The 23,766-nt window shown below is 44.2% G+C and overlaps 1 protein-coding gene across 2 annotated transcripts; it reads right to left on the bottom strand.

Moving 5' to 3' along the window:
• Nucleotides 1–330: 330 nt before the first annotated feature.
• NLRP12 (NLR family pyrin domain containing 12) lies at nt 331–23,430 on the bottom strand (the record flags this gene model as incomplete). 2 transcript variants are annotated; one of them, XM_081031885.1, is made up of 10 exons in its annotated part: nt 331–1,253; nt 1,870–2,040; nt 4,524–4,694; nt 8,737–8,907; nt 10,371–10,541; nt 12,293–12,463; nt 15,129–15,299; nt 16,721–18,422; nt 20,758–20,838; nt 23,142–23,430. In XM_081031885.1, the coding sequence occupies 10 exons, from the start codon at nt 23,428–23,430 to the stop codon at nt 1,166–1,168; spliced, it is 3,186 nt and encodes a 1,061-aa protein (XP_080888011.1). In that variant the 3' UTR covers nt 331–1,165. The 2 variants fall into 2 exon arrangements, with proteins under 2 accessions (XP_080888011.1, XP_080888012.1); XM_081031886.1 differs by lacking the exon at nt 4,524–4,694.
• Between the last annotated feature and the right edge of the window lie 336 nt (nt 23,431–23,766).

Consider the following 23,766-nt stretch of genomic DNA (forward strand, 5'->3'; position numbering starts at 1 on the left):
AAACTCAATTAGGTAAAAGTACAATAAAAGTGTCCTTCAGAAATAGCATTTAAATTATCTCAGGGCAAGGTGGTCGCTTTTAACAAAATGAAAATAACATGACTTCCATTGGGCCTTCAGGTAACTGAACTGAGCTCTTAAGTTCAAGCAGTTATTTCCTGCTAAAGACAACTCCCACCATCGATACTCTAAAATGTTGCTCAGTTTATTGGCCCTCCTTACAAGGCGGCCTAGAGGTTGGTTAACAATGGGGTTTCTTGTTTAGTCAGCTGAATGAGAGGGGAGTTTCAGAAATAGCTGTTAAAGGGGGTTGGAGACCCAGTAAGCAAAGAAAGTTGGATAAACTTTATTTCAAGGAAGTTTTTCAATAGTTACAGAATGTACGTCCACAGGCACGATGACTTCAGAATCTTGTTATTATTTCCTTTCCCAATCTTGCAGAGGTCACGGTCATTAAATCACCTATCCTCTAGTAGTCTCCCTGCTTCCCAGTGATTTCTGGTCTCAACATGACGCCACTCATAAGGCTTTCCAACAGTCCATTGGCTGAGTTCAAGTCCTCAGTAGTAAAACTGGTTTGTTTCCTTCATGTTTTCATCCCAAGACTGGGGTAGGTTACTGGCAAGCCTAATTGTGGCAGGTGTCCTGTCACGGTTTGAGGAGCTACAGTTGGGGCAGAATCATGGTGTAAAACCAGATTGCAAGGGTTGTTGGGGCTGTTGGCCTCACCAGCCTTCCAAGGTTTCTAGTACACTAACTGCACCATTATTCTTTGAGAATAAGGTTTCTCAACTTTGCCACTATTGACATTTTCAGTTAAATGCTTTGTTGTAGGGGGCTCTTGTGCATGGTGGGGTGTTTAGCAGGATCCCTGGCTTCCCTAGCATCGCCCTACTCCAACGTCTCCTGACATTGTCAGTGTCCCATGGCTGAGAAACTGCTCTAGAATTGGCCCTGCCCTAAATTATCTCCATGGCACCAACATTCCCAAAACTAGAGCTCCAAGCTCCATCACACATGGATTATATAGACCCCAAACAAAAAGCACTTCTGCCTATGAGTATGTCTCTTGAGGAAATACAGAGCCTGATCATGTTGATTAGTGGGTCCTGAGATGTTCTTCCTCTGTCCAGACTTCCAGACAAACAGCAGCAGACAGAACCAGTCAGCAGCCAATGTCCAGGTACGATTTTGTTTTGCGGAGTGCTGCCAGTCTTCTGTGGGTCACTTTATTCAGGTCCATTCCAAATAACCTGAGGACAGAATGGCAAATATTCCAGCCCCATTCAGGGCATTATTCAATTAATATGTCAAATATATTATGTGTCTTGCCCTGTTAAAATAATTCCATTACCTAGTACTTCATTTAAAACCAAACCCTCTTGAAAAATAGGCTTACTCTAAGCTACACAGTTTTAAGTCTCTCACCAGTGTTAACTCATTGAATTTGTAATTGTTATGTGAGGAAGCAACCATTTTCCTCATTTTCATAGTCAAGAGGTACTAAGAGGGTGAAGAATTTGCAAAAATATGTCACAAAAATCACAAAGTGATGGAATTAGAATTCAAGGCCGAGTCATTACAGATTCTCACTAAACTACGATGGCCTCATTTGACAGATTAGGAAATAGATATTCAGCACATTCTTTAAGGTCACACAGCCACTAGATGATAGTGGTATCACCCATGATGCAAAGTAGTCCTCTATATTCCACATGAATTGCATATATGAGGTGAATGAATGACAAGTGAAATATTTCCGAATTTTCTAGATTATTTGTCCAAACTGGGGTGTCTTAGTTATTGATCTTCACTCCCAACTCCAAGCCCCACGTCCTGCCTCCTCCAGAGCCACGAACTATCTCTCACCAGAGGACCCGAAGTTTGCAGCCAGGATGACTCAGCGGCTTGCATAGCAGCCGGACGCCCGTGTTGCCCAGAGCATTGTTGGTCAGATAGAGCTCTGTCAGTGTCTGGTTGACCCCCAGGGTAGAAGAAAGATCCTCACAAGCTCTGGCAGTGAGGCCACAGCTGTCCAGCCTGTTGAAGATAAAGAGTGGTTGAAAAACTACCAAGAGTTGGGGCGGATGGAGCTCTGGGCAAGGGGGCTGCCAGTTCCATTCCCACATGGGCCAGAGAGCTGCGTCCTCCGCAACTAGAAACTACAGTGAAGTCAATGAGCAGCAGCTCAGCTCCCAGGTGGCCAGTTGGCCCAGTTGGCTGGAGTGCCAGCTCTCAACCACAAAGTTGCCGGTTCGATTCCCACTAGGGATGGCGGGCTGCACCCTCCACAACTAAGATTGAAAGGACAACACCTTGAGTTGGAAAAACTCCTAGAAGCACACACTGTTCCTCAATAAAGTCCTGTTCCCTTTCCCCAATAAAATCTTAAAAACAAACAAACAAAAACTACCAAGAGCTACTTTTGGAAAGTCTTATTTTCATAGGGAATCAGGGTAAAGTTTTTAGGAGGTTAGTTTACAGGAAAGCAGAGGAGAACCAAACCCGTCTAGGTCAAGGTGCTTGATGGCAAGCAGTTAAGAGATGCATTTAAAGACATTCCTTATGTCATGCAGGGCGGCCTGCGGGATCTCTGGGCCCGCTCCCCACATAAGAACGCAGGATATGGTGAGGCCAGAGAGGAAAACCCACGGAGCCATAGATAGGGGAGTCATATCACTATATTCTCACTGGAGGCTGGGTTTACACGACGTGCGACCTGCTGTCCCCTTTGCTACCAACCGACCGACTCTCCTCGCTAGCTGCAATCCGCCATGCTAACTGCAATCCGCACTTGCTAGCTCAGCCACCATCTTCTTGCTAGCCCCCATTTTCTGCTAGCGTAGCCACGGCAGTTATATTAGTGGCCAATGACTCACTGGTTACAGCTGACGGCCAACTAGCCACAGCTGATGGCCATGCAATCACAGTTGATGGCCATTTACTACCTGAGCCAGCACCTTTCCATGTGAAGCCGAGAGCCTGGAAACTGCTCTCTGGAGCTCTGTCCTCACACCTTAATTCACAGCTCCATCTATAATGGGTACCCACTGACTCTGCAGCCAGGTACCCATTTCCCCTTGTGGTAATTATACCACAATTTCTCATGGAAACCTCCATGTCTGTCCATCAGGGGCTCACATTGTCCTCAAGCTCTAGAAGTGGATAGAAGATCCAGGCCTAAGTGGGTTGGCTTCCATGTCCCCAGCCACATGAATGGTTCCATCTGGACACAGGTTCCAGTCAAACCCAGTGAATTGGAACCATACTTTTCCTGGAGCTTTTTCTTTCAGAACTTGGACTTGGAAAGATGTCATCTATAGAGTTGCAGGCATTTTGCTACCAAGCAGAGTCAAGGTTAACCTTATCTTGTAATGGAGCCAATACAGCATTGGGTACAGAAGCTGATCATCAAGATTGCAAACACCTAGATCAAGCCATGCCTGAAGCATATATTTTTAGTTACACAAGTTAATAAATCCTTTATTTTTAGAAACCAGTGTGAATTGGGCTGCCACCTACCCCAACAGTATATCATCTGATTCTCTCTATTCCTACTCTGTCTCCAGTTGTGTTTCTTTACTGTATTCTCTGCTTTTACAAGTAAGAATAGGTAGCATTTATTGAGATAGAAAGGTTCTAAGGGCTTTACATGTACTGTATCATTTATTCCTCACCGTGCTATCATAGCTGGGATGTTAAATGGAAATATTTTAATCTTAGTTTGACTGAAGCTGTGAGGCTGATAAACGCCAGCTTCCAAAAGGTACAAGAGAACAGACTTGAAAAGGAAGAGGGGAAAAAACAAAAACAAAACAGCTTGCTAACATATCGCCACCCACATCACACGTACAGAAGGTCAGAAGTAGATTATAGTGAGAGCTGGGGACGGGGCTGTACGAGGAGGTTGACCCAGATAAATTAATCCACATCAGGACACTGGAGGCACCGGCCATGGGATTCCCTCCAGAACTCACACACAGTCCCCATGAGAGGGGAAGCAGTTGGATGCCTGCTGGATCAGGGGGAGGTACTGACACCCCAGAATAACCCTAGTAGCACCAATTAAGGGATAAATCCTGTCCCTAAATTCCCGTTTTCATTCCTATTACCCAATACCCCAGATAAGCAAGACTCAGAAATGGAAGACAATTTTAAAAAGTCAATATACCTCACCTCATTCTAAGTCTTTCAGGTTGGGGCTCAGGCTAGTCTTGGAAGAAGGAGGAAGTGATAATTCGCATTTGACTGGAGCTTATTATACTTTGAACTTTTATTAAATGAGGGTGACTGAAAAGCCAGGTATCTGCCCAAGTAAATGTCCAGGGAAAGGGGGTTTTACAGAAAAAGTTTAGAGGCAACTATTGAAGGAAAAATTCAGCATTTCATGTCTGTATTCCCCCAGAGTGAATTCTTTGCACAGTTTTTCTTTTTACCTGTAGACTCCTGTGTCTTCCAAAACAATGGAGGAACAAGCAAACACTGGCTCTCGAGGGACCCCAGCCCCCGCCCCAGTCACTCACCACAGTTTCTGGAGTCTGCAGGTGGGGTGTCGCAGCCCCTCACACAGCAGCCACATGCCCCGGTCTCCCAGGTCATTAAAACTCAGGTCCAGCTCCCGGAGGTGACGGTTGAGCTGCAGAACAGTGGACAGACCCTCACAGGCTATGGAGCTGAGCCGACAAATGCCCAACCTGGAAAGACACGATGCACAGAGCAGACATGACATCTCTGGGGACATCTCCCGGGGAGCCTTATGTGCCAGGTCCTGTGCTCAGTGCAGAGAGAATAAGACTTCATCGTTACCCTTGAGAGAGAAAACAAGGGTGAGGAAGAAAGGAGCAGGCAGGTAGGAAGGTGGAAGAGAGAAATTTTTAAGAAGGTGGGGGGGGGATAGGAAGGAACATAGGAAGAATAGTATAAAGAAAGAATAAAGAATAATATCTAATAGCTAGGGCTGCTGTGACAAGCACCATAGACAGGGCTGGGAGTGGGGGGTGGACGGCAAACAACCCAATGTTGTTTATTGTTGTTTATTGTCTCTCCCAATTCTGGACGCTGGAAATCTGAGATGAAGGTGACAGTAGGGTTGGTTCCTTCCCAGGCTGTGAAGAAGACTGTGTCCCCCCCCCCCCCCCCCCGCCTCTGGCATTCTCTGGCTTGTAGACGCATCCCTCATCTCTGCCTTCACCTCCACGTGGCTTTCTCATGTGTGTGTCTGTGTCTGTGTCCAAATTTGCCGTTTTCAGAAGGAGCCCTCATTAGGGGCCCACCCTGCTGCAGTATGACTTCATCTGAACTAAGTACATCTGCAATGATCCAGTTACAGGCTGAATTGTGTCCCTCCCCAAATTCATTTGTGGAAGCTCTAACCCCTAGTACTTCAGAATATGATTGTATTTGGACACGGGGGCCTTTCAAGACGTGATGAAGTTAAAATGAGGCCATTAAGGTGCACCCTTACACAATCTGACTGGTGTCCTTATGAGAGGAAATTCGGACATACAGAGACACCAGATGTGTGTGTACAGAGAGACGGCCACGTGAGGACACAGTGACAAGGTGACCATCGGCAAGCCAATGAGAGAGGTCTCAGAAGAAACCAAACCTGCTGACACCTTGATCTTAAACTTCCAGAGTTGTGAGAAAATAAATGTGTATTTTTTAAGCCACCCAGACTTTGCTATTTTATCATGGCAGTCCAAGCAAACTAACAGATGAATACAGACCTTATTTCCAAATAAGGTCATATTCTGAGATACTTGGGGTCAGAACTTCAACATACAAATTATTTGAACATATGAACCCATAACACCAAGTGATTTATAGGTATCACTTCATTTGTTCCTTATAACAGCCACTAGGAGGAAAATGACATCATTATCCACTGTTAGCACATGTGTGAGGACTGAGGCTCTGCTCAGGTCTCAGAGCTCGGGCCTATGTCCATGACTTAAGTGTCATGCTTAACCACTGTCTATGCAGTTAGTGTGGCCACCGTTGCAATTGGGAGAGTGTTGAGGGCTTAAGAGAGTCAGAGTGCTATTATATTATGTAGTTTTCTTCCCCTAATTTTCAGAGATCCTTGCATTTCCTTAGATATAGCTACTATACTGTGAAAACCGGAACTTCCCTTTCCTTTGAGTGTCAGTGTTCTCAGGTGACATGTGGGGTTTACATAAATATGAATATCTGACTGGCCAACTGCCACTGGACAAGAGGAAAGGACCCAGCCTTGGCCAACGAGAGCCACGAGGTAACTGGACCAACGCATTCTAAGATTTCCATGGAAGAATAAATGTCTACAAATAGCTTTGAAAATTTGCACACACCAACAACAAAAGACAATAGGGCATTTACAAACCATAACAATTACAACAGCGAAAAATTGGAATAGGAACAGAGACAAATGGAAAGGATAGAAGCAAACACAGTATGGGAAAATGATTTATAATAGAATTGGCATTCCAAATCAGCAAGGAAAGGATGGATTCTTTATTAAATGGGGTTGCAAAAACTGGAGAGAAAGACACTGGACCACGCCTAACTCCACAGATAAACATAAAGAAGAAATTGAGTATGTCTTGGACATTGCATTGGCAAAGGATTTCTTAGATATGTCACAGAAATATAAATCAGGACCGGCCCGGTGGCTCAGGTGGTTGCAGCTCCGTGCTCCTAACACCTAGGTCGCCGGTTTGATTCCCACATGGGCCAGTGAGCTACGCCCTCTACAGCTAAGATTGTGAACAACAGCTCTCCCTGGAGGAGAGCAGCCGTGAGCAGCAGTAGGTTGGCGTGAGTTGCCGCTGGCTACTGGGTGCTGCTGTGGGCTTGTGCTGCCATGGGTGGCCGGTGGCCAGTATGAGTGACCGGCACCCAGCGTGACTGGCCAGCAGCCAGCATGAGCTGCTGTGTGCTACCGTGAGCTGCTGTGAGCAGGGAACCGACTGGCGACTGATTGACTCGGGGCAGGGAAAGTGCAGGGCTCATAACACCAGCATGGGCCAGGGAGCTGTGTCCTACACAACTAGACTGAGAAACAATGGCTTGAACCAGAGTGTGTGGGGGGAGGGGAAAGAAAGGGGGGAAAAGAAATATAAATCATAGAAATATGTATGGGTTTGACTTCAAAGCATAAAGATTTCTGCTTGAAAGAATCCACGAACAAGGTGACAGATTGATGATCTGCTTCATATGCAGTAAACGAAGCATTAGTCTTTAAAATATTTAAGGGATTGCAAATCAACAACTATAGAACACATACTAAAGAAATAAACTGCCTGCATAAAAAATAAATTACATGCACAAGCAATTCACAGAGTGGGAAAGCCAAAAAAGCTAATAAACACATGGAGAGATAGATGCTCAACTTTACTAATTATGAGAAAAATACAATTGAAGAATATTTTCCACCCACCAGAGTTTGAAAACTAGAAAGCTGGGAAACCATAAAGATATGGGGGGGAAGCAGGATGGTTCCTACTTCCATCTTTCGAGAGCAATTTGGCATTCTTCTGAGATAGCCAGTGGGCAAATTCATCTGATCCTGCAATTCTGTATCCTTAGGGGGAATTTTACAAAAGAGACCTTTACAAGAATACACATCATAGCACTGTACATAACAGTAAAGTTATTTGGAACAACCCAAATGCCAGAATAGGGAGATGGATCAATAGTGGTATATTGCAAATCATGGAATATAGGTCAATTTCAAGGAATGAAATAGATAATCTTATACCGACATGCAGACACTGAACAGATCTGAAATGTACAAAGACAATTGAAAAAAAACACCGGTTAATGAGATATTTCATTTATGTAAAATACAGATGTGAGTGCCTATAGATGACATTTGGGGAGTATAATGAAGGGGATGTGAATAAAAAGGGGACATGTGTGGGTCCACAGTGATATTATGGTATCAATGAAGAATTCTGAACATTCTAATTATGTGTACCTGCACTCCAAAAAAAAAAATGTTTAAAGAATGCAGTAGAGAGAACAGTGTGAAGAAATGGGGCACAGATTTATCCTAATCCTCTAAAAATAAAAAAAGCCACAGAAACCGTACTTTGGCTTAAGGGGAAAAAAAAAAATCTCCCAGAGAGAATAACATCAGATGATTGAGGATGTTACTATAGGACAAGAAAATAAAAACAAAGAAAAATGAATGACTCTCTTTTGGGACTACAAAGAAAAATAATTTTCTGAAAATGGACAGCCTTGCTGCATTTTCTTTTTGTTCATTTGTTTATTCATCTGTTCATCCACTTAAAAACATATGTATTTCTAAGGACCTCTGGTCTTATAACAGCCATTGAACGTCGTTGAAATATAGAGTTGACATAGCTCCTGAGCTTTTAGAATATCACACAAATGATAAATTTTGAACAGTGATGCTGAGGAGAAGTAGAAGGTCAAATAGGATCATAAAACTCGGAACCCAGATCTTATCTTAGGGGTTGGGGAAGGCATCCATGGAGAAGAAGATTTATTTTGAGTCCTAACAGATAAAACAGATGTTATCAGGGTATAAAAGGGCAGAGCAGAAAGGAATTCCAGGAAGAAAGAGCTTGTGGTGCAAAGGCCCTGTGACGGAAAAATCTTTGAAAGGAGGCAGATGGAGCTAGAAGTTAGGAGAAGAGGGGAAAAAGCATGGCCTCAGGGAGCACAGACAGGAGAGCAAGGATTGAGAATTTGGACTCCTATGACTATGAGCAAAGCAGGACTCACCGGAGGGTCTGGAGTTTGCACTGGGGATGCCTGAGGCCTTTACACAGCAGCAGCACCCCAGGGTCCCCCAGGTCATTCAAGCTTAGGTCCAGATCCATCAGGCTCTGGTTCACACAGAGGGTGGAGGCCAGGTCTTCACAGGCAGTAGCCGTGAGGTGGCAAATCTTCAACCTATTGAACATATGTTATGGAATGTTTTCTATACAAAGCTAATTTTATCCTCCTTACGCCCAATCTTCAAAATAATGCATTTTCAAACAAACAACTTGTTTTTAAAAATGTGCAAAGGCCTAAAATAGACAGTTTGCAAAGAAGATATACAAATGGCCATGAATCACATACAAAGATACTTAATGTCACTAATCATCAGGGAAATGAAAATCAACACCACAATGAGATACCACATCACACCTATTAGAATGACTATTATATGAAAAAGAAAAAAAAAGTGAACAAAGACAAAAACAAAACCCAGAAAATAACAAGTGTTGGAAAGGATGTGGAGAAATGGGAAACTTTGTGTACTATTGGTAGGAATGCAAAATGGTTCAGCTGCTGGGGAAAACAATATGGCAGTTCCTCAAAAAATAAAAATAAAAATAAATAAATAAATAAATAAATAAATAAAAATAGCCTTATGATTCATCAATTCCACTTCTGGTTGCATACCCAAAATAATTGAAGTAGAGGTTCAAAGAAATATTTGCGCACCCATGTTCATAGCAGCCTTATTCACAACAGCCAAAAGGTGGAAGCAACCCAAGTGTCCATCCATGGATGAATGAATGGATAACAAAGTATATATATACAATGGAATATATAACATAAAATTTACCATTCTAACCATTTTTTAAGGGAATTTTTAAAACATTTTCTTTGAGACAAACTGATGATATATGCTGGGGAGAAAAATCTCAATTGTTACCCATTCTAACCATTTTTAAGAGTATAGGTCAGTGGCATTAAGTATATTCACATTGTTGTACATCTATCATTACTACTCATCTCCAGAACTTTTCATCACCTTAAGCAGAAGCTCTGTACCCATTAAACTCCCCATCCCTTTCTGCCCTGGCCCCTGGCAACCACTGTTCTACTTTCTGTCTCTATGGATTTAACTATTCTAGGTACCTCACATGTGTGGAATCATATAATTTTGTTTTTTTATGATTGGCATTTCATTTAGTCTTCCAGGTTCATCCAGGTGGTAGCATGTATCACAGTTTCATTCCTTTTTTTTTTTTTTAAACTTTTATTTCTTTAAGTGTGTTTTCCCAGGACCCATCAGCACCAAGTCAAGTAGTTGTTTCAATCTAGTTGTGGAGGGCACAGCTCACAGTGGCCCATGCGGGGATGAACTGGTAACCCTGGTGTTACGAGCATCGTGCTCTAACCAACTGAGCTACCTGGCCGCCTCTCATTCTTCTTTTAAGGTAGAATAATATTCCATTGTATGTATGTACCATATTTTGTTTATTCATCCCCTCACTGATAGACACTTGGGTTGTGCCCACCTCTTGGCTACTGCAAATAATGCTGCTGTGAATGTGGGTGTACAAATAGTGAATGCATATTTATACCATCCTCCGATACAAGTAGATTTGCCTTTTAAGTCTGCACCATGAAGAACTCACCACAAGATCTGCAGCCTGCAGACTGGGTGTCTCAAGCCTTCACACAACAGCCTCACACCCAAGTCCTCCAGCGCGTTTCCTGTCAGATCCAGCTCCAACAGGTGTCGGTTGGTGCTGAGCACCGAGGCCATCTCCTGGCAAGCTCCAGCCTCCAGCTGACACTTCCTTAACCTCAGGAGGAAAGAAACATTGGGGAGGGAGCTGTCTTGCTTTTCTGCATCCTGATGGCTCTTCCCTGGGACCATTTAGTTACCCAACATGAACCCACTCATGCCACTAAAGCTACAGAGAACAAGACTTCATCATTTGCAGCAAGGAGTGTCCTGTCTAATAAGACAAAAATGTAAGCAATTAAAATCCAATGTAGGGGGTGCCATCGATAGCAGTAGGGGTCTCTAGAGCTTAGTGGCCTGTTTCCTTTCATCTCTACTACCTGCCAACCCTGTGACCTCAAGCCAGTTTTCATCAAGTCTCAGTTTTCGGTTTCATGTGCTACCATGTCTCAGGTTCACTGACTCTAAGGATAATAATAGTGCCAATGGTATAGGGCTATTGTGAGGATTACGTGACTTACTGGAGGTAGAGGGTGTGGAGTTGGGCGTGGCACATGGAGGGAGCTACTGTTTATCACCACCATCATGGCGGAGGGGTCACCCAACTCAGCAGACAGCGTGTGCATTTAGGGAAGGCTCTCTGGAGACTGAGATGGTTCTCAAAGGCTAGTAAGCTTCAGAGGAACAGAATGAGGGAGGCTGTGAGATAACAGAAAAAAAATATATATATATTGGTCTCTGTCTCCGGGTCCTGGCACAGAGCTCCTGAAACCCTTGTGATTTCCTAAGGGATGAGAACACTAGGAGGTATTCTATTGAGGTGACTCTGGGTGGGCTCCTGGGTGGGGTCTGGTCACCAGAAAGACCAGGCCATGATTAATTACAAGCTTGGGATTTTTTAGCCCCACCCCCACTCTCCACAGAGGGGAAAAGGGCTGGAAATGGAGTTAGTTACTTATTGGTCATGCCTATGTGAGGAAGTCTCCATAAAAATCCCACTAGTACAGGGCTCAGAGAGCTTCTAGGATGGTGAACACATCCACCACCAAATGAGAGGGTGATGCACCCCAATTTCACAGGGACAGAAGTTCCTATGCTTGGGACCCTCCCAGACCTCTCTCTAAGTATCTCTTCACCTGGCTGTTCATCTGTGTCCTTTGTCACATCCTTTAATAAACTGGTAAACCTAAGTGTTTCCCTGAGTTCTGTGAGCCGCTATAGCAAATTAATAGAAGGAGGGTCATGGGAACGTCTGATTTGTTTGTAGCCAGTCAGTCAGAAGCACAGATGACAATCTGGACTTGCAACTGGTCTGAAGTTGAGGAGGGCAGTCTCCTGGGACTGAGCCCTTAATCTATGGGATATGACACTCTCTCCAGGCAGATAGTGTCAGAATGACATTAAATTGTAGGATACACAGCTGGTGTCCCAGAGAATTGCTTTGTATGGGAAAACCCCACACATTTGGTGACCAGAAGTGTCACAATTGAAGTGTGTAAGTAGTAAAGAAGGCACACAAGTGGGAACCCGGGTTGTTTTTCTAGAATGGTGGCATTGCAAGTATAGGGAACTGCACAGCCAAAAACTCTTGGCATGGGGAGCTCTGGAGTTCTGACTACCCAGGACGGGTGTGGGTTCTGGGTGGACAAGTGGCCCCAGGGACTCCTCACCATGTGGAAATGGTGGGGTCATTGGAAACCAGAAAGAGGTTCTCTGAAGTGCAGAGTCCAGGGCAGAGTCTGAGGTCATCGGACAAAAGGCAGCCCTAATTTCAAGACAGAGACTTGGGGATCACCACTGTTTGAGGAGCTACTTCATGCCCAGGAGACAACGACTTTGCCCAGGGAGACCATGCAGATTAAGACTCACTGGACCATCTGCAGCCTGCATTTGGGGTGCCGGAGCCCCTCACATAGCAGCTGCATGCCTGGCAGCCCGAGGTCATTGCTGCTTAGGTCCATCCTCATTAAGTTCTTATTGGCCATCAGAGCTGCTGTGAGGTCCTGGCAGGCAGAGCTGGAAACCAGGCACCTCTTCAGCCTGGAATGGAAAAAAAGGAGAAAAGAGCCAGGTCATTTTCCTTGTGGTCTGTCTGTGGGTTCTGTCCCTTATCCTTTCTCTCCCTCCCTATTTTAGTCTATATCTATTTCCCCCTTTTTTTAAAACCAAAGAAAGGAGATTCATGGTTGCCTGGGGCTGTGGGGAGTGGGGATCAGAGGAGTCACTGCTAATGGGTAGGTTGTTTCTCCTGGGTGTGATCAAAATGTTCTGGGATTAGATCATGGTGATGTTTTGCATAGTCTTATGCAATATACTCAAAAAACAAAAAAAAAAATCACTGAGTTGTGTGGTACGTGAATTATATCTTAATAAAAAATAATGAAAGCAATAAGAATAGTATAAAATGTTTTTGGATCTTTGCAGTCAAGGAAATGCTTTCACAGAGGTTGCTCTTAAGAAAGGAATCTGAGACCCCTCACATTCACTTCTTTCCACTTCTTTTTTCTCCATTACTATGAGAAGAAGAAGGTACCATGTCCTGAGCAGGTCCCAAGGTGCTCACTGGGCTACATTTGCTGATTGGCAGGGCCACCATGCCTTAAAAGCATAACATAAATTTTATCATTTTTAAGTGTATAGTTCAAGGGCATTAAGTACATTCACACTGTTGTGCAACCATCACCACCATCATCTCCAGAACTTTCTCACCATCCCAAACAGAAACTCTGTACCTGTTAAATAATAACTTCCCATTCCCCATTCCGTCCATTCGCTAGCAACCACCATTCTACTTTCTATTCTTATGGATTTGCTTCTTCTACACATTTCCATAGGTATTCTTGGCACCCTAGTTGAAGATCAGCTGGCTGTATGCGGCTTTATTTGTGGGTTCTCTAGTCTGTTCTGTTGGTCTGTATATCTATTTTTATGCCAGTACCATATTGTTTTAATTACTGTAGCTTTGTAATATATATATAGAGGGTGCTAAAATATGTATACACATTTTTTAAAATTAAAGTTTATTGGGGTGACAATGGTTAGTAAAGTTACATAGGTTTCGGGGCAGGGAGATGGCTCAGTTGGTTAGAGCGTGAGCTCTGAACAACAGAGTTGCCAGTTAGATTCCCACATGGGCCAGTGAGCTGCGCCCTCCACAACTAGACTGAAGGACAACGACTTGGAGCTGATGGGCCCTGGAGAGACCACTGTTCCCCAACACTTCCCCAATAAAATTTATTTTAAAAAAAAGTTACATAGGTTTCAGGTGTACAATTCTGTATTACATCATCTATATTCACATTGTGTGTTCACCACCCAGTGTCAGTTCCCCTTCCATCACCATATATTTGATCCCGTTGACCCTCATCTCCCACCCATTTCCCTCCTTCCCCTCTGGTAACCACTAAACTATTGTCTGTGTCTATGAGTTTTTGTTATTTCTTTATTTGTTTATCTTGTTCCTGTGTTGTTTTCAGTTTTATATCCACATATCAGTGAAATTATATGGTTCTCAACTTTTTCTGTCTGACTTATTTTGCTTAGCATAATAATCTCAAAGGAACCCTCATACACTGTTGGTGGGAATGCAGATTGGTGCAGCCGTTATGGAAGGCAGTGTGGAGAGTCCTCAAAAAATTAAGACTAGACTTACCATGTGACCCAGCAATCCCTCTCCTGGGTATATACCAAAAGAATCTGAAAACATCAAATATATGATGATGGAAAGAGAAATGACTCTGGATGGTGAACACACAACGTGATATAAAGATGATGTATTACAGAATTGTACACCTGAAATCTATTTAACTTTACTAAGAACTGTCACCCCAATAAACTTTAATTTAGAAAACATCTGAAAACACTTATCCATAAAGATATATGTGCTCCGATGTTCATTGCAGCTTTATTTATGGTGGACATGGAAATAACCAAAGTGTCCTTCCATAGATAATTGGATAAAAAAGATGTGGTATGTATACACAACAGAATACTATTCTGCCATAAGAAAAGATGAAATAGTGTATACACATTTTAAGAAAGGAAAAAAAACTGCATTGAAATTATAATACTCAATATATATTGATAACAAAGGTTGAATGCAAGTTATGTGTATACATTTTTTGGCACCCCCAGTAGTCTGAAATCAGGAATTGTGATTGAAGATAGGAAGCCTGGAAAGGAGGAAGTAAAAACAAGAAAAGTGAGAGATAATGACGCCTGAACTAATATTGATCTTGATCAGTTATGGACAGAACTGTGTCCCCCACGAAATTCATACGATGAAATCCTAGCCCCCAGACCACAGAATGAAACTGAATTTGGAGATAGTGTCTTTACAGAGGTGATTCAGGCAAAATGAGGTCATTAGGGTGGGACCCAGTCCCATCTGACTGGTGTCCTTATAAGAAGAGATTTGGATAACCCACACAGAGGGAGGATCACGAGAGGACACAGGGAGAAGTCATCTGTCTAGAAGCTAAGGAGAGAGGACTCAGAAGGAACCTGCCCTGCCGTCACCTTGATCTTGAACTTCCAGTTTCCAGAATTGTGAGAAATAAATTTCTGTTGTTTAAGTCACCCAATCTATGGCTCTTTGTTATGGCAGCCTGAGCAAACTAACACACCATCCTGTGTTCTTTCTGACTCAGACCCATGAGAGGGTGTGGTGGGACCGTCAGAAGCTCCCAGACCAGCCTAGACTCACCTCAGGTTCTGAAGTTTGCAGTTGGGGTGTCTGAGTCCTTGACACAGCAGCTTTACCCCCCGGTTTCCCAGGGCATTGCGGTACAAAGCCAGCTCTATCAGATTCGGATTGGTGCTCAGAGCCGTGGCAAGCTGTTGGCTGTAGGCATCTGGCAAAACATTCCTCTCGGGCCTGCGTGAAGCAACAACAGGTCAAGTCTAGTTTACCCAGTCGATTTACAATGACTACGTTTGGCACTTCATTGTTCCCTCATAATTTATGAAGCATTCTATCATCTTCATGTTAATTTATCTTCTGAACAACTTTGTGTTACTTGCCCAAGGTCACATACTGTGTTTCCCTGAAAATAAGACCTAGCCGAACAATCAGCTCTAATGCGTTTTTTGGAGCAAAAATTAATATAAGACCCAGTCTTATATTTTACTATAATATAAGACTTGATATAATATGATATGATATGATATGATATACCAGGTTTTATATTAATTTTTGCTCCAAAAGATGCATTAAAGCTGATTGTCTGACTAGGTCTTATTTTCAGGGAAACACGGTAGCTAGCAAGTAGTAGAGACCAGGCTTAAATCCTTGGACTAGGGTTAGAACATGCCTTTCATCTCACAGATATATATATACTTTTATATTGAGGTAACTGGTTAATAACAGTATATAAATTTCAGGTGTACAACATTATTATTAAATCCTAGCTGGCTTTTTACTTTATTTATTTATTTATTTTTTTTAAGGAGGGCACAGCTCACAGTGGCCCATGGGGGATTGAACCAGCAACCTAGGTGTTATTAGCACCATGGTCTAAGCAATTGAGCTAAACAGACACCCCAAGGTGTACAACAATATAACTTGGTATCTGTATACTCTATTGTGTGCTCACCACCCAAAGTCTAGTTTTCCATCCATCATCACATATTTGACCCCCTTTACTTATTTCACCCACTTCCACCCCCCTTTCCTTCTAGTAACCACCAATCTGTTGTCTGTGTCTATGAGCTTATTTTTGTTTCGTTTTGTTTGTTGGTTAGTTTTTTGTTTTATATTCCACATATGAGTGAAATCATACAGGTTTTTGTCTTTTTCCATCTGACTTATTTCACTCAGCATAAGACCCTCAGGATCCATCCATGTTGTCACAAATGGCAGTATTTCGTCTTTTTTATGGCTGAGTAGTATTCCAGTGTATATATGAACCACTTCTTCTTTATTCAGTCATCCATCGATGGACAACGGCCTGCTTAACATTTGTTGATTGAATACATTCCCCTTGACATAGGTCCCAATTTAGTCCTAATAAGTATTGTTTAAGAGCAGGAAACAAACCTGGACACTATGGACATTTCGGGATCAGATCGCTCTTTGTTGCAGGGACCACCCTGTGCACAGTAGGATGTTTCAGCAGCATCCCTGGTCTCTACCCCCACTAGATGCTAGGAGCACTCCTCCCATCTCTCCAAGTTGTGACAACCAGGTATTTCTCCAGATATTGCCAAGTCTTGGGGCAAGGGAAAAATCATGCCCATGAAGAACATGAATTTGGCTAAGAGCGTGGACTTGGACAACAAGCCCCAGCTAGTACTTACGAGTGTGTCAGTAGCGTCCTGGGCCCTGAAGTCCATCTCAGCCCGTCTTCCTTGTCAGCGCTGTAGGCAGCCCCATTCAAGTGCAGCACCAGGACGCCCCTGCAGTTCTTCACACAGAAGGAAGAGACCATGTGCTCCATCGTGGTGACGATGTTGCTGACCACCACCACTTGGAAGTGGCTTAGCGCCTGCTGGATGAAATGTTGATCCTGGATCTCGTACAGACAGCTGAGGAACTCTAAGGCACCCCGCTGCAGGGTAGAGCCCTCACTCTGGGCTTTGCTTTGGATCCAGTCCAACAGTTCCACCTTGATGTGAGGTGAGACCCTCCAGCAAAGCCTCTTCTCCAGGTAGCTTGTTGTGTCCTCATTGAGGAGTCCAAACAGGAAACGGACCGTGAGTGCCAAGAAGCTCCTTTCTGAAAACCCATACTCAGTCAACAGCCTCATCAGGTTCTGGTCTGGGCTGGATGCACTCTCCCCACCATCCAGGATGTAGTACATGGCTGCAAAGAATTCCTGGAAACTCAGGTGGATGAAGCTGTAGAACTTTTCACAGTTGATGTCCTTCTGGAAGATGTTCATGTTGAGGAAGGAAGAGACATCTGCCCCGTCCAGGCCATGCTTCCGGAGGTCCTGCTCCTCGAAGAGGATTTTCTGATTCCAGAGGCCATCTGCTGCCAAAGAGCACAGCCCTCTCTGGTTGGGCGGAGGCTGGAGGGTTGGGGAGCCTGGCTTGGGTTGCATCAGACTCAGGAGGTAGAGCATGTACACTGCCGTCGTGGTCCTGGACGTCTGTCTTAAAAGCCCCCCATCCTCCAGCTGCTGCTTGAGGCAGGTGCAGACGACCCAGCACACCAAGGGGACAAAGCACAGAGTGAAAAGGGGCTCATTGTCCCTCACGAAGTTGAAGACTTGGCCAGCCTGCTCCACGTTGTGGAAATACTTGTAGAAGTACTCCTTCCTTTCTGCTTCAGAGAAGCCCAGGATTTCCACGTGCCTGGGATGCTCAAGCAAGCGGTGCAGCTTCTCCAACGCCCTGGGCCTCGTAGTGATGAGCAGAGATAGCTCAGGCAGCAGCTTCTTCCGAATCAGGCTGCTGAGAAGAAGCTCCGTGGGTCGTTTCTCCTCCCAGCAGAGGCACCAAGGGCCCTGAGGGTCGTGGAAAGAGGTTTTGAGCTCGTCAAAGCCGTCGATGATGAAAAGGAGGCGCTCGGGAACTCGGACAAGCTCTTGGAGCGGCACGCTGTGCTCAGGCCAGCAGCTGGAGATGAGGTCTTGCGCGCTCCGCTCAGATACGCTCTGGTTCATTTCCCTGCAGTTGATGTAGAAGAGATAATCAAACCTGTCTTGGAAGAGCCTCCCATCGGCCCAGTCCAGCATCACCTTGTGGGCCAACATGGATTTGCCCATACCTGCTGCTCCCTGCAGGACCACTGTGCGTGGAGGCTCGGGCCGCTCCTCATCTGGCTCGAAGAGGGTCTCCATCTGGATGAAGCTGGCCTGGTGGTCTACACTTCTCGCGTGTCCCTGGCCCATGTCCAAAAGCTTCTGCTGGGCCCACATGGGATTTGAGTGTTCCTTCACCAGGAGGAGCCGGGTGTACCGGTGGCTGAGGTTGACGCATTCCCCTAGGCGCGCATTACGGTCCTCCATCAGCCGGAACTTTCTGCGGACATAGTCTTTGTAGGTTTCCTGGGGATCTAATGGAGAGGAATGAAAGGGTTCGTGGAAGAGTCATCAGCAATCTTTCATGGATTCATGAGTTAAAGCACACTAGGGCCGAGTGCCTTCTTGTGCAATATCCTTGGAACAGTGCTCTAGATAGAGCAGAGAACCTTGGTACTTCCCTATAAATATCTTCCCCTACCACGGGAAACAGGCATTAACGTGAAAATGTTCTCACACACAGCACTCTATTCTTGCTATGCAAATGAGGGTCCAAGCGCCAGCAGTATGGACCTCACTATTCAGGCTGAGGGAAGACCACTGTGAGCCCCTAGAAGAATGCGCCAACTTCCACCACCTGTACCCATGGCCCTGCCTTGTGAAAGAACACTAAACCCCGTGTGGCCCACCAGGGAGCTGGTTGGAAAGGTGGAACCTTGTGTCCCACTCCCCACCAAGTGAATCAGAAACTGTGTTGCTAACAAGATCGCTGCGTGATTTGCATGCACGTTAGAGTTTGGGAAAGCAGTTTTCAAGTTTTCCACGCCCCCTCTGAAAAAAAGGTAAATGCATATCTACAACGGAGAACTTATCCGTTCTATAAACTCTTTGCCCAAAGTCTCTTTGGTAAAGCCTGCTTGGTATAGATGTCTATGAATAGTGTAGGTTCTCAATGGGTGATTGTGTCCCCCCTAGGGGACATTTGGCAAGATCTGGAGCTCGTTCTGATTGACACAACTGGGGGGTGCTACTGACATCTAGTGGATAAAGGTCCGGGACGCTGCTCAACATCCTACAATGCACAGGACAGACCCCTGTTATCTACAGTTATCTGGCCCAAAGTGTCAATAGTGCCAAGGAGGAAAACGCTGATCTAGACAAAATGTATCCCTTTGTATTTGGATGTCACCAGAGGCCTATAATATCAGCCCAAGGGAAGGTATAAAAGATCTGAATTTGGCTCCAAAGCGCTCTCAAAAACGAATGCATGTGCTGTTTTATTGTTTTTAATTGTGGTAAAAGATACATGACATAAAATTTACCATTTTAACAATTTTTATCTGTACAACTCAGTGGCATTAAGTGCATTCAAAATGTTGTATAACCATCACCACTGTCCTTTTCCAGAGCTTTTTCATCATGCCAAACAAACTCGGTGCCCGTTAAACACTGATTCACCATTTCTTCCCTCCCCACAGCCCCTGGCAGCTGCCATTCTACTTTCTGTCTCTGAATGTGAGTATTTTAGGTACTTCATATAAGTGGAATTATACAATATTTGTCTTTTTGTGTTTGGCTTATTTCACTTAGCGTAATGTTTTTGAAGTTCATCTATGTTGAAGCAAGTATCAGAATTTCATTCCTTTTTAAGGCTGGGTAATATTCCATGATATATATGGCATATTTTGTTTATCCATTCATCTATTCAGAGACAAAGTTATCTTTTTAGCTCTCAGTGTGTATTGACAAACAATGTTAAAACTTCTAGTTTACAAAGTCCACCAAGTGTACTACTGCTCTTTTGATAGTCTCATGAGAAAACACTTTTGAATGGAACAAAGGTAATTGGGACAGCGATGTTTGGATTTTGTAAAAGTTTTACAGTCTGTTCTTGTAGAGAAAGGGTTCTTATTTTGAGACATGGGGAATATTAGGGAAATAGAAAAGTTTAAAATAATGATGAGAACAAGAAGGAAGAGTTACCATATCTTGAACAGGTGCTACATCCAATGCATTTAAGGTGCCCTTGAAAGTGTTATTGTTGGTGGTGTTGCTGTCTTTCCCATACTCCTGTTTCTTTCTTGCCAAAAATCCTGATTCTATTCAGGTAGTGGATGTTTATCCCCGGGTTCCAGTAAGCGTCCCTTCAGAAGTCCCCCAGGGATGGAGGATGGTTTTGCTAAACCACTAGTGATCTCATTCCCCTTTGCCAGGGGCTGGCCTGGGGTTGGCCAGGCATCTCGGTCCTGACTGAGAATTACACAGGTGACTGATTTAGGGGAAGAAGCTGACTGCAGGGGTTTTATTCCTGGAAAAATGACAGCCACTGAGGAAGAAAGTTTTTTGCCTCCCTTTTTGTCCCTGCTAAGAATTATTTCATATGAGATGGTTTGGTCATCATCTTGCAGCATGAGGAGATAAGTCTTAGGACAAAATGCCAACGTTGGGAGGTTGATAGAGTTGAAAAACAGGAGGAATTTGGGGCTTTGATGATGTTAATCCACCACATGAGCTCTGTAGCCACCCACCCCAAGACTTCTTGTTATAGGCAAACATGAAATAAATGCTCTTTTGCTTGATCTACTCTCCATTTGTAGTTTGATACGTATAGCCCAATGCATTCTAATGGGCACCTGGCTCATGGCTCACCTTTTCTTGGAGCTCCAGGAAAGACTTCCAGGGAACATGCCAACTGGCTCCCTAGGGAAGATGGGTCACCTCGTGGAGTACCTGAAAGAGAATTTGGGGGAGATCAGCTAGCACATACCTTCCTAGCACTCAATAACATTAGCTTCTTTTACATCAAACTGTCTACATGATAACTCCCTGCCCACCCATACCTCACACATAGTATCATTGAAACATTTGTTTTTCATAACCCACTCTCCTTCCTGGGTACCTGTCATTGTGACTGGTACCTCCATCCACTCGATGAATCTCCTCAGGCAGGAACTTCTGAGCCAGCTTGGATTCCTCCTTCTCCTTCAGCTCTTGGCCATATCTGATTCATCTATCCATTCATCCATCTTTCCATCCATCCACCCATCATCCATCCATCCATCCATCCATCCATCCATCCATCCATCCATCATTCAGCCATCCATCCATTCATCCAACAAATATAAATATATTGGGCACCAGGCATTTTTCTAGACATTGGATACATAGCAATAAACAAGACACAAGGTATCTGCTCCATGGACCTTACATTCTAACGGCACAGAGAGCTCAGGGCATAGAAAATAAACACCAATATAACATCAGATAATTTTATCACAATTTTTAAAAAAGTAATTATTGAGTGTTAAAGCTGTAAAAGACCTCAAAGATGTTTTACCTTAGTGTTTTCTGAAGCATGTCAAGAGCACCACCTACATCCAAATGCAGGTTCCTGGTACCCCAGACCTGCTGAATCAGAATCCCTAGTGTGGGTCTTTGATTTCACATTCACAAGGTGTCCAGATGACTGTTTATTAACACGTGAACTGCTGATCTAGTGCAGTGTCTTACAGATGACGAGACAGAAGCCCAGAGAGGTACACTGATTCCCCAGCATCACACAGCTAGAATAGAGCAAAGCTAGACACCTGAACTCCTTCAGATCATCGGGTCACCTCCTGGTGAAGTAAAAGAACGTAGTCTGGAGGAGGACGCTCACCAAATAGTTCCCAACTGTTAGTGCCAGTGAGAGATCTATGTGAAACGGGGACAAGAGAGGCACTTTATACTTATATATTATTTGAATTTCTTAATAAATATGTAAAATGTCTATAAATAAATACAATTCTACAGAATCATACATGAACACATTTATGCCTTTTTCTTTCCTCATTGCTGTAGCACTTTTTCATCTGGCTCTAAGTAAAAATGTGACCCAACCTCATATTCCTCAAGTCCAATGCATCTTCAATATTCTCCAAGAATGGGGATAGGAAGAGAAGGAACCATATGTGATAATATCTGAGAAGGCTTTAAGAGCTTATCTCTTTCCATCACACATTTCCAGCTCAAGAGAGCCTGTTGTTAAATTTCTGTGAATTACAAGCCAGGTGACACATCACATCGATAACTTAAAATCAGCCATGCTGGGGGTACTTACACAATGGAAATTAGCAAATGCCAGAAACCAGAGCCTTTCTGTTTTCGGAGTCATTAAAGACTTTATTTTTTCAGAGATGTTCAACATTACTGGCACGCCACTGCCATACACCTTCTTTGAGACACTGAGCCTCACAGAAGCAACTGTGTATAGCCACGTATTGGCACAACTTGAACGTTCATTTAACAAACGTTCGCCAAACTTACTCTGGTCCTGGCCATAGCCAGACCCTGGAATCACATAGAAGAATCAGAAGTACCCTTGCTCTTGGGGGACCAATGTTCTATTTGAGGTGACAAATGACATTAAAAACCAGAGGTCAAATGCTATCTCTGCCCCTTCCAACAAAAGCTGGTGTTTGCTGAGCACTTACTATCTGCTGGGCACTGTGTTAAGCACTTGGTGTGTACGATCTCAAGAGCTTTTGTCTAGAAGCAAATCACTTATTTTCTGAGTCTCGGTTTTCTCGTCTGTATAATAGGCATAATAATAACAAAATCTATCATACAGCATTTTAAACATTGAATGTGTTGATGCATTATTATGCACAATGGATGCCTTATTACAAGAGGGAACCAATAAGTGTTGGTACCCTTGTGATTATTTTCTAGGACAGAAGATATAATAAAAGAAATCTGAGTGCTAAAGAAGCACAAAAGGGGGGTCTCTAAGCCAGCTAGGGTGGGTGAGGGTGAGGGACAAGAGGAGGGAGAAGAGGGGCAAAGAATTCACAGAGCAAGTAGTGCCTCCAAGGTTCTAATGGATAGATAAGAATTGTCCAGGCAAAGAAGATAGAGGGTGTTCTAGGCACAAGGCAGCATGAACGAAAACTAAGGAAAAGTTAGAAGCCAGGTCTTGTGAGCTCAGTGATTATCAGAAGGGAGAAGGGAATTGCTGGGTGGCAGCCATAACAGTCCCATCACCATCTCCTTACCCCTGGGGAGGTCCTCTCTCTGTCCTCTCTCCCACAGGTCCTTCCTGTTGATCCGATCAAAGATGCTAAGAGCCAGCAGCCAGGCCTCCCCTGTCCCACAATGGGCCACCAGCAGCCGGGCCATTTCCAGGGGACCAGCCGTCTCCATACGCCCCCAGGGAATCCTGCCCTCCCTCATCTCGGTGGCTGGCCCCAGGTACAACTTGAATTTCTTCAGCTCCACAGCCTCCAGTTCTTCCAAGTAGGCGGACAGGAGACACAGGCCATCCCTGACTGTGGTTCGGGGCATGGGGACGTTGTGAATCCTGGAGGAAAAAGGCTGCAGACCAGGATGTTTCTACACGCAGGACGAGCGATTCCAACGTGCCCACCATCTCATCGTGCGCAGGCGGAGGCTGCAGGAATGAGAGACAGGAAAGTCCTGCTGTTGAAATAGTGCTTCCTCACCCTTCAATTCCTGCCTGCCCTGCCCCTCTCACCAACTGCGTGTTCACTTAGAAGAAGAGGAAGTGAGGAGGGATTAGGAAATCGCAGGGGCCATTCGACTCACAGGAAAGACCTTCACTTCTGCTCCCTTCTCTGGCTCCCTTGACCAAATAGGTGCTCTTTTCTTTGTCCTACTGTA

This window comes from Rhinolophus hipposideros (assembly GCF_964194185.1).
Source record: "Rhinolophus hipposideros genome assembly, chromosome: 21".
Classification (NCBI taxonomy): domain Eukaryota; kingdom Metazoa; phylum Chordata; class Mammalia; order Chiroptera; family Rhinolophidae; genus Rhinolophus; species Rhinolophus hipposideros.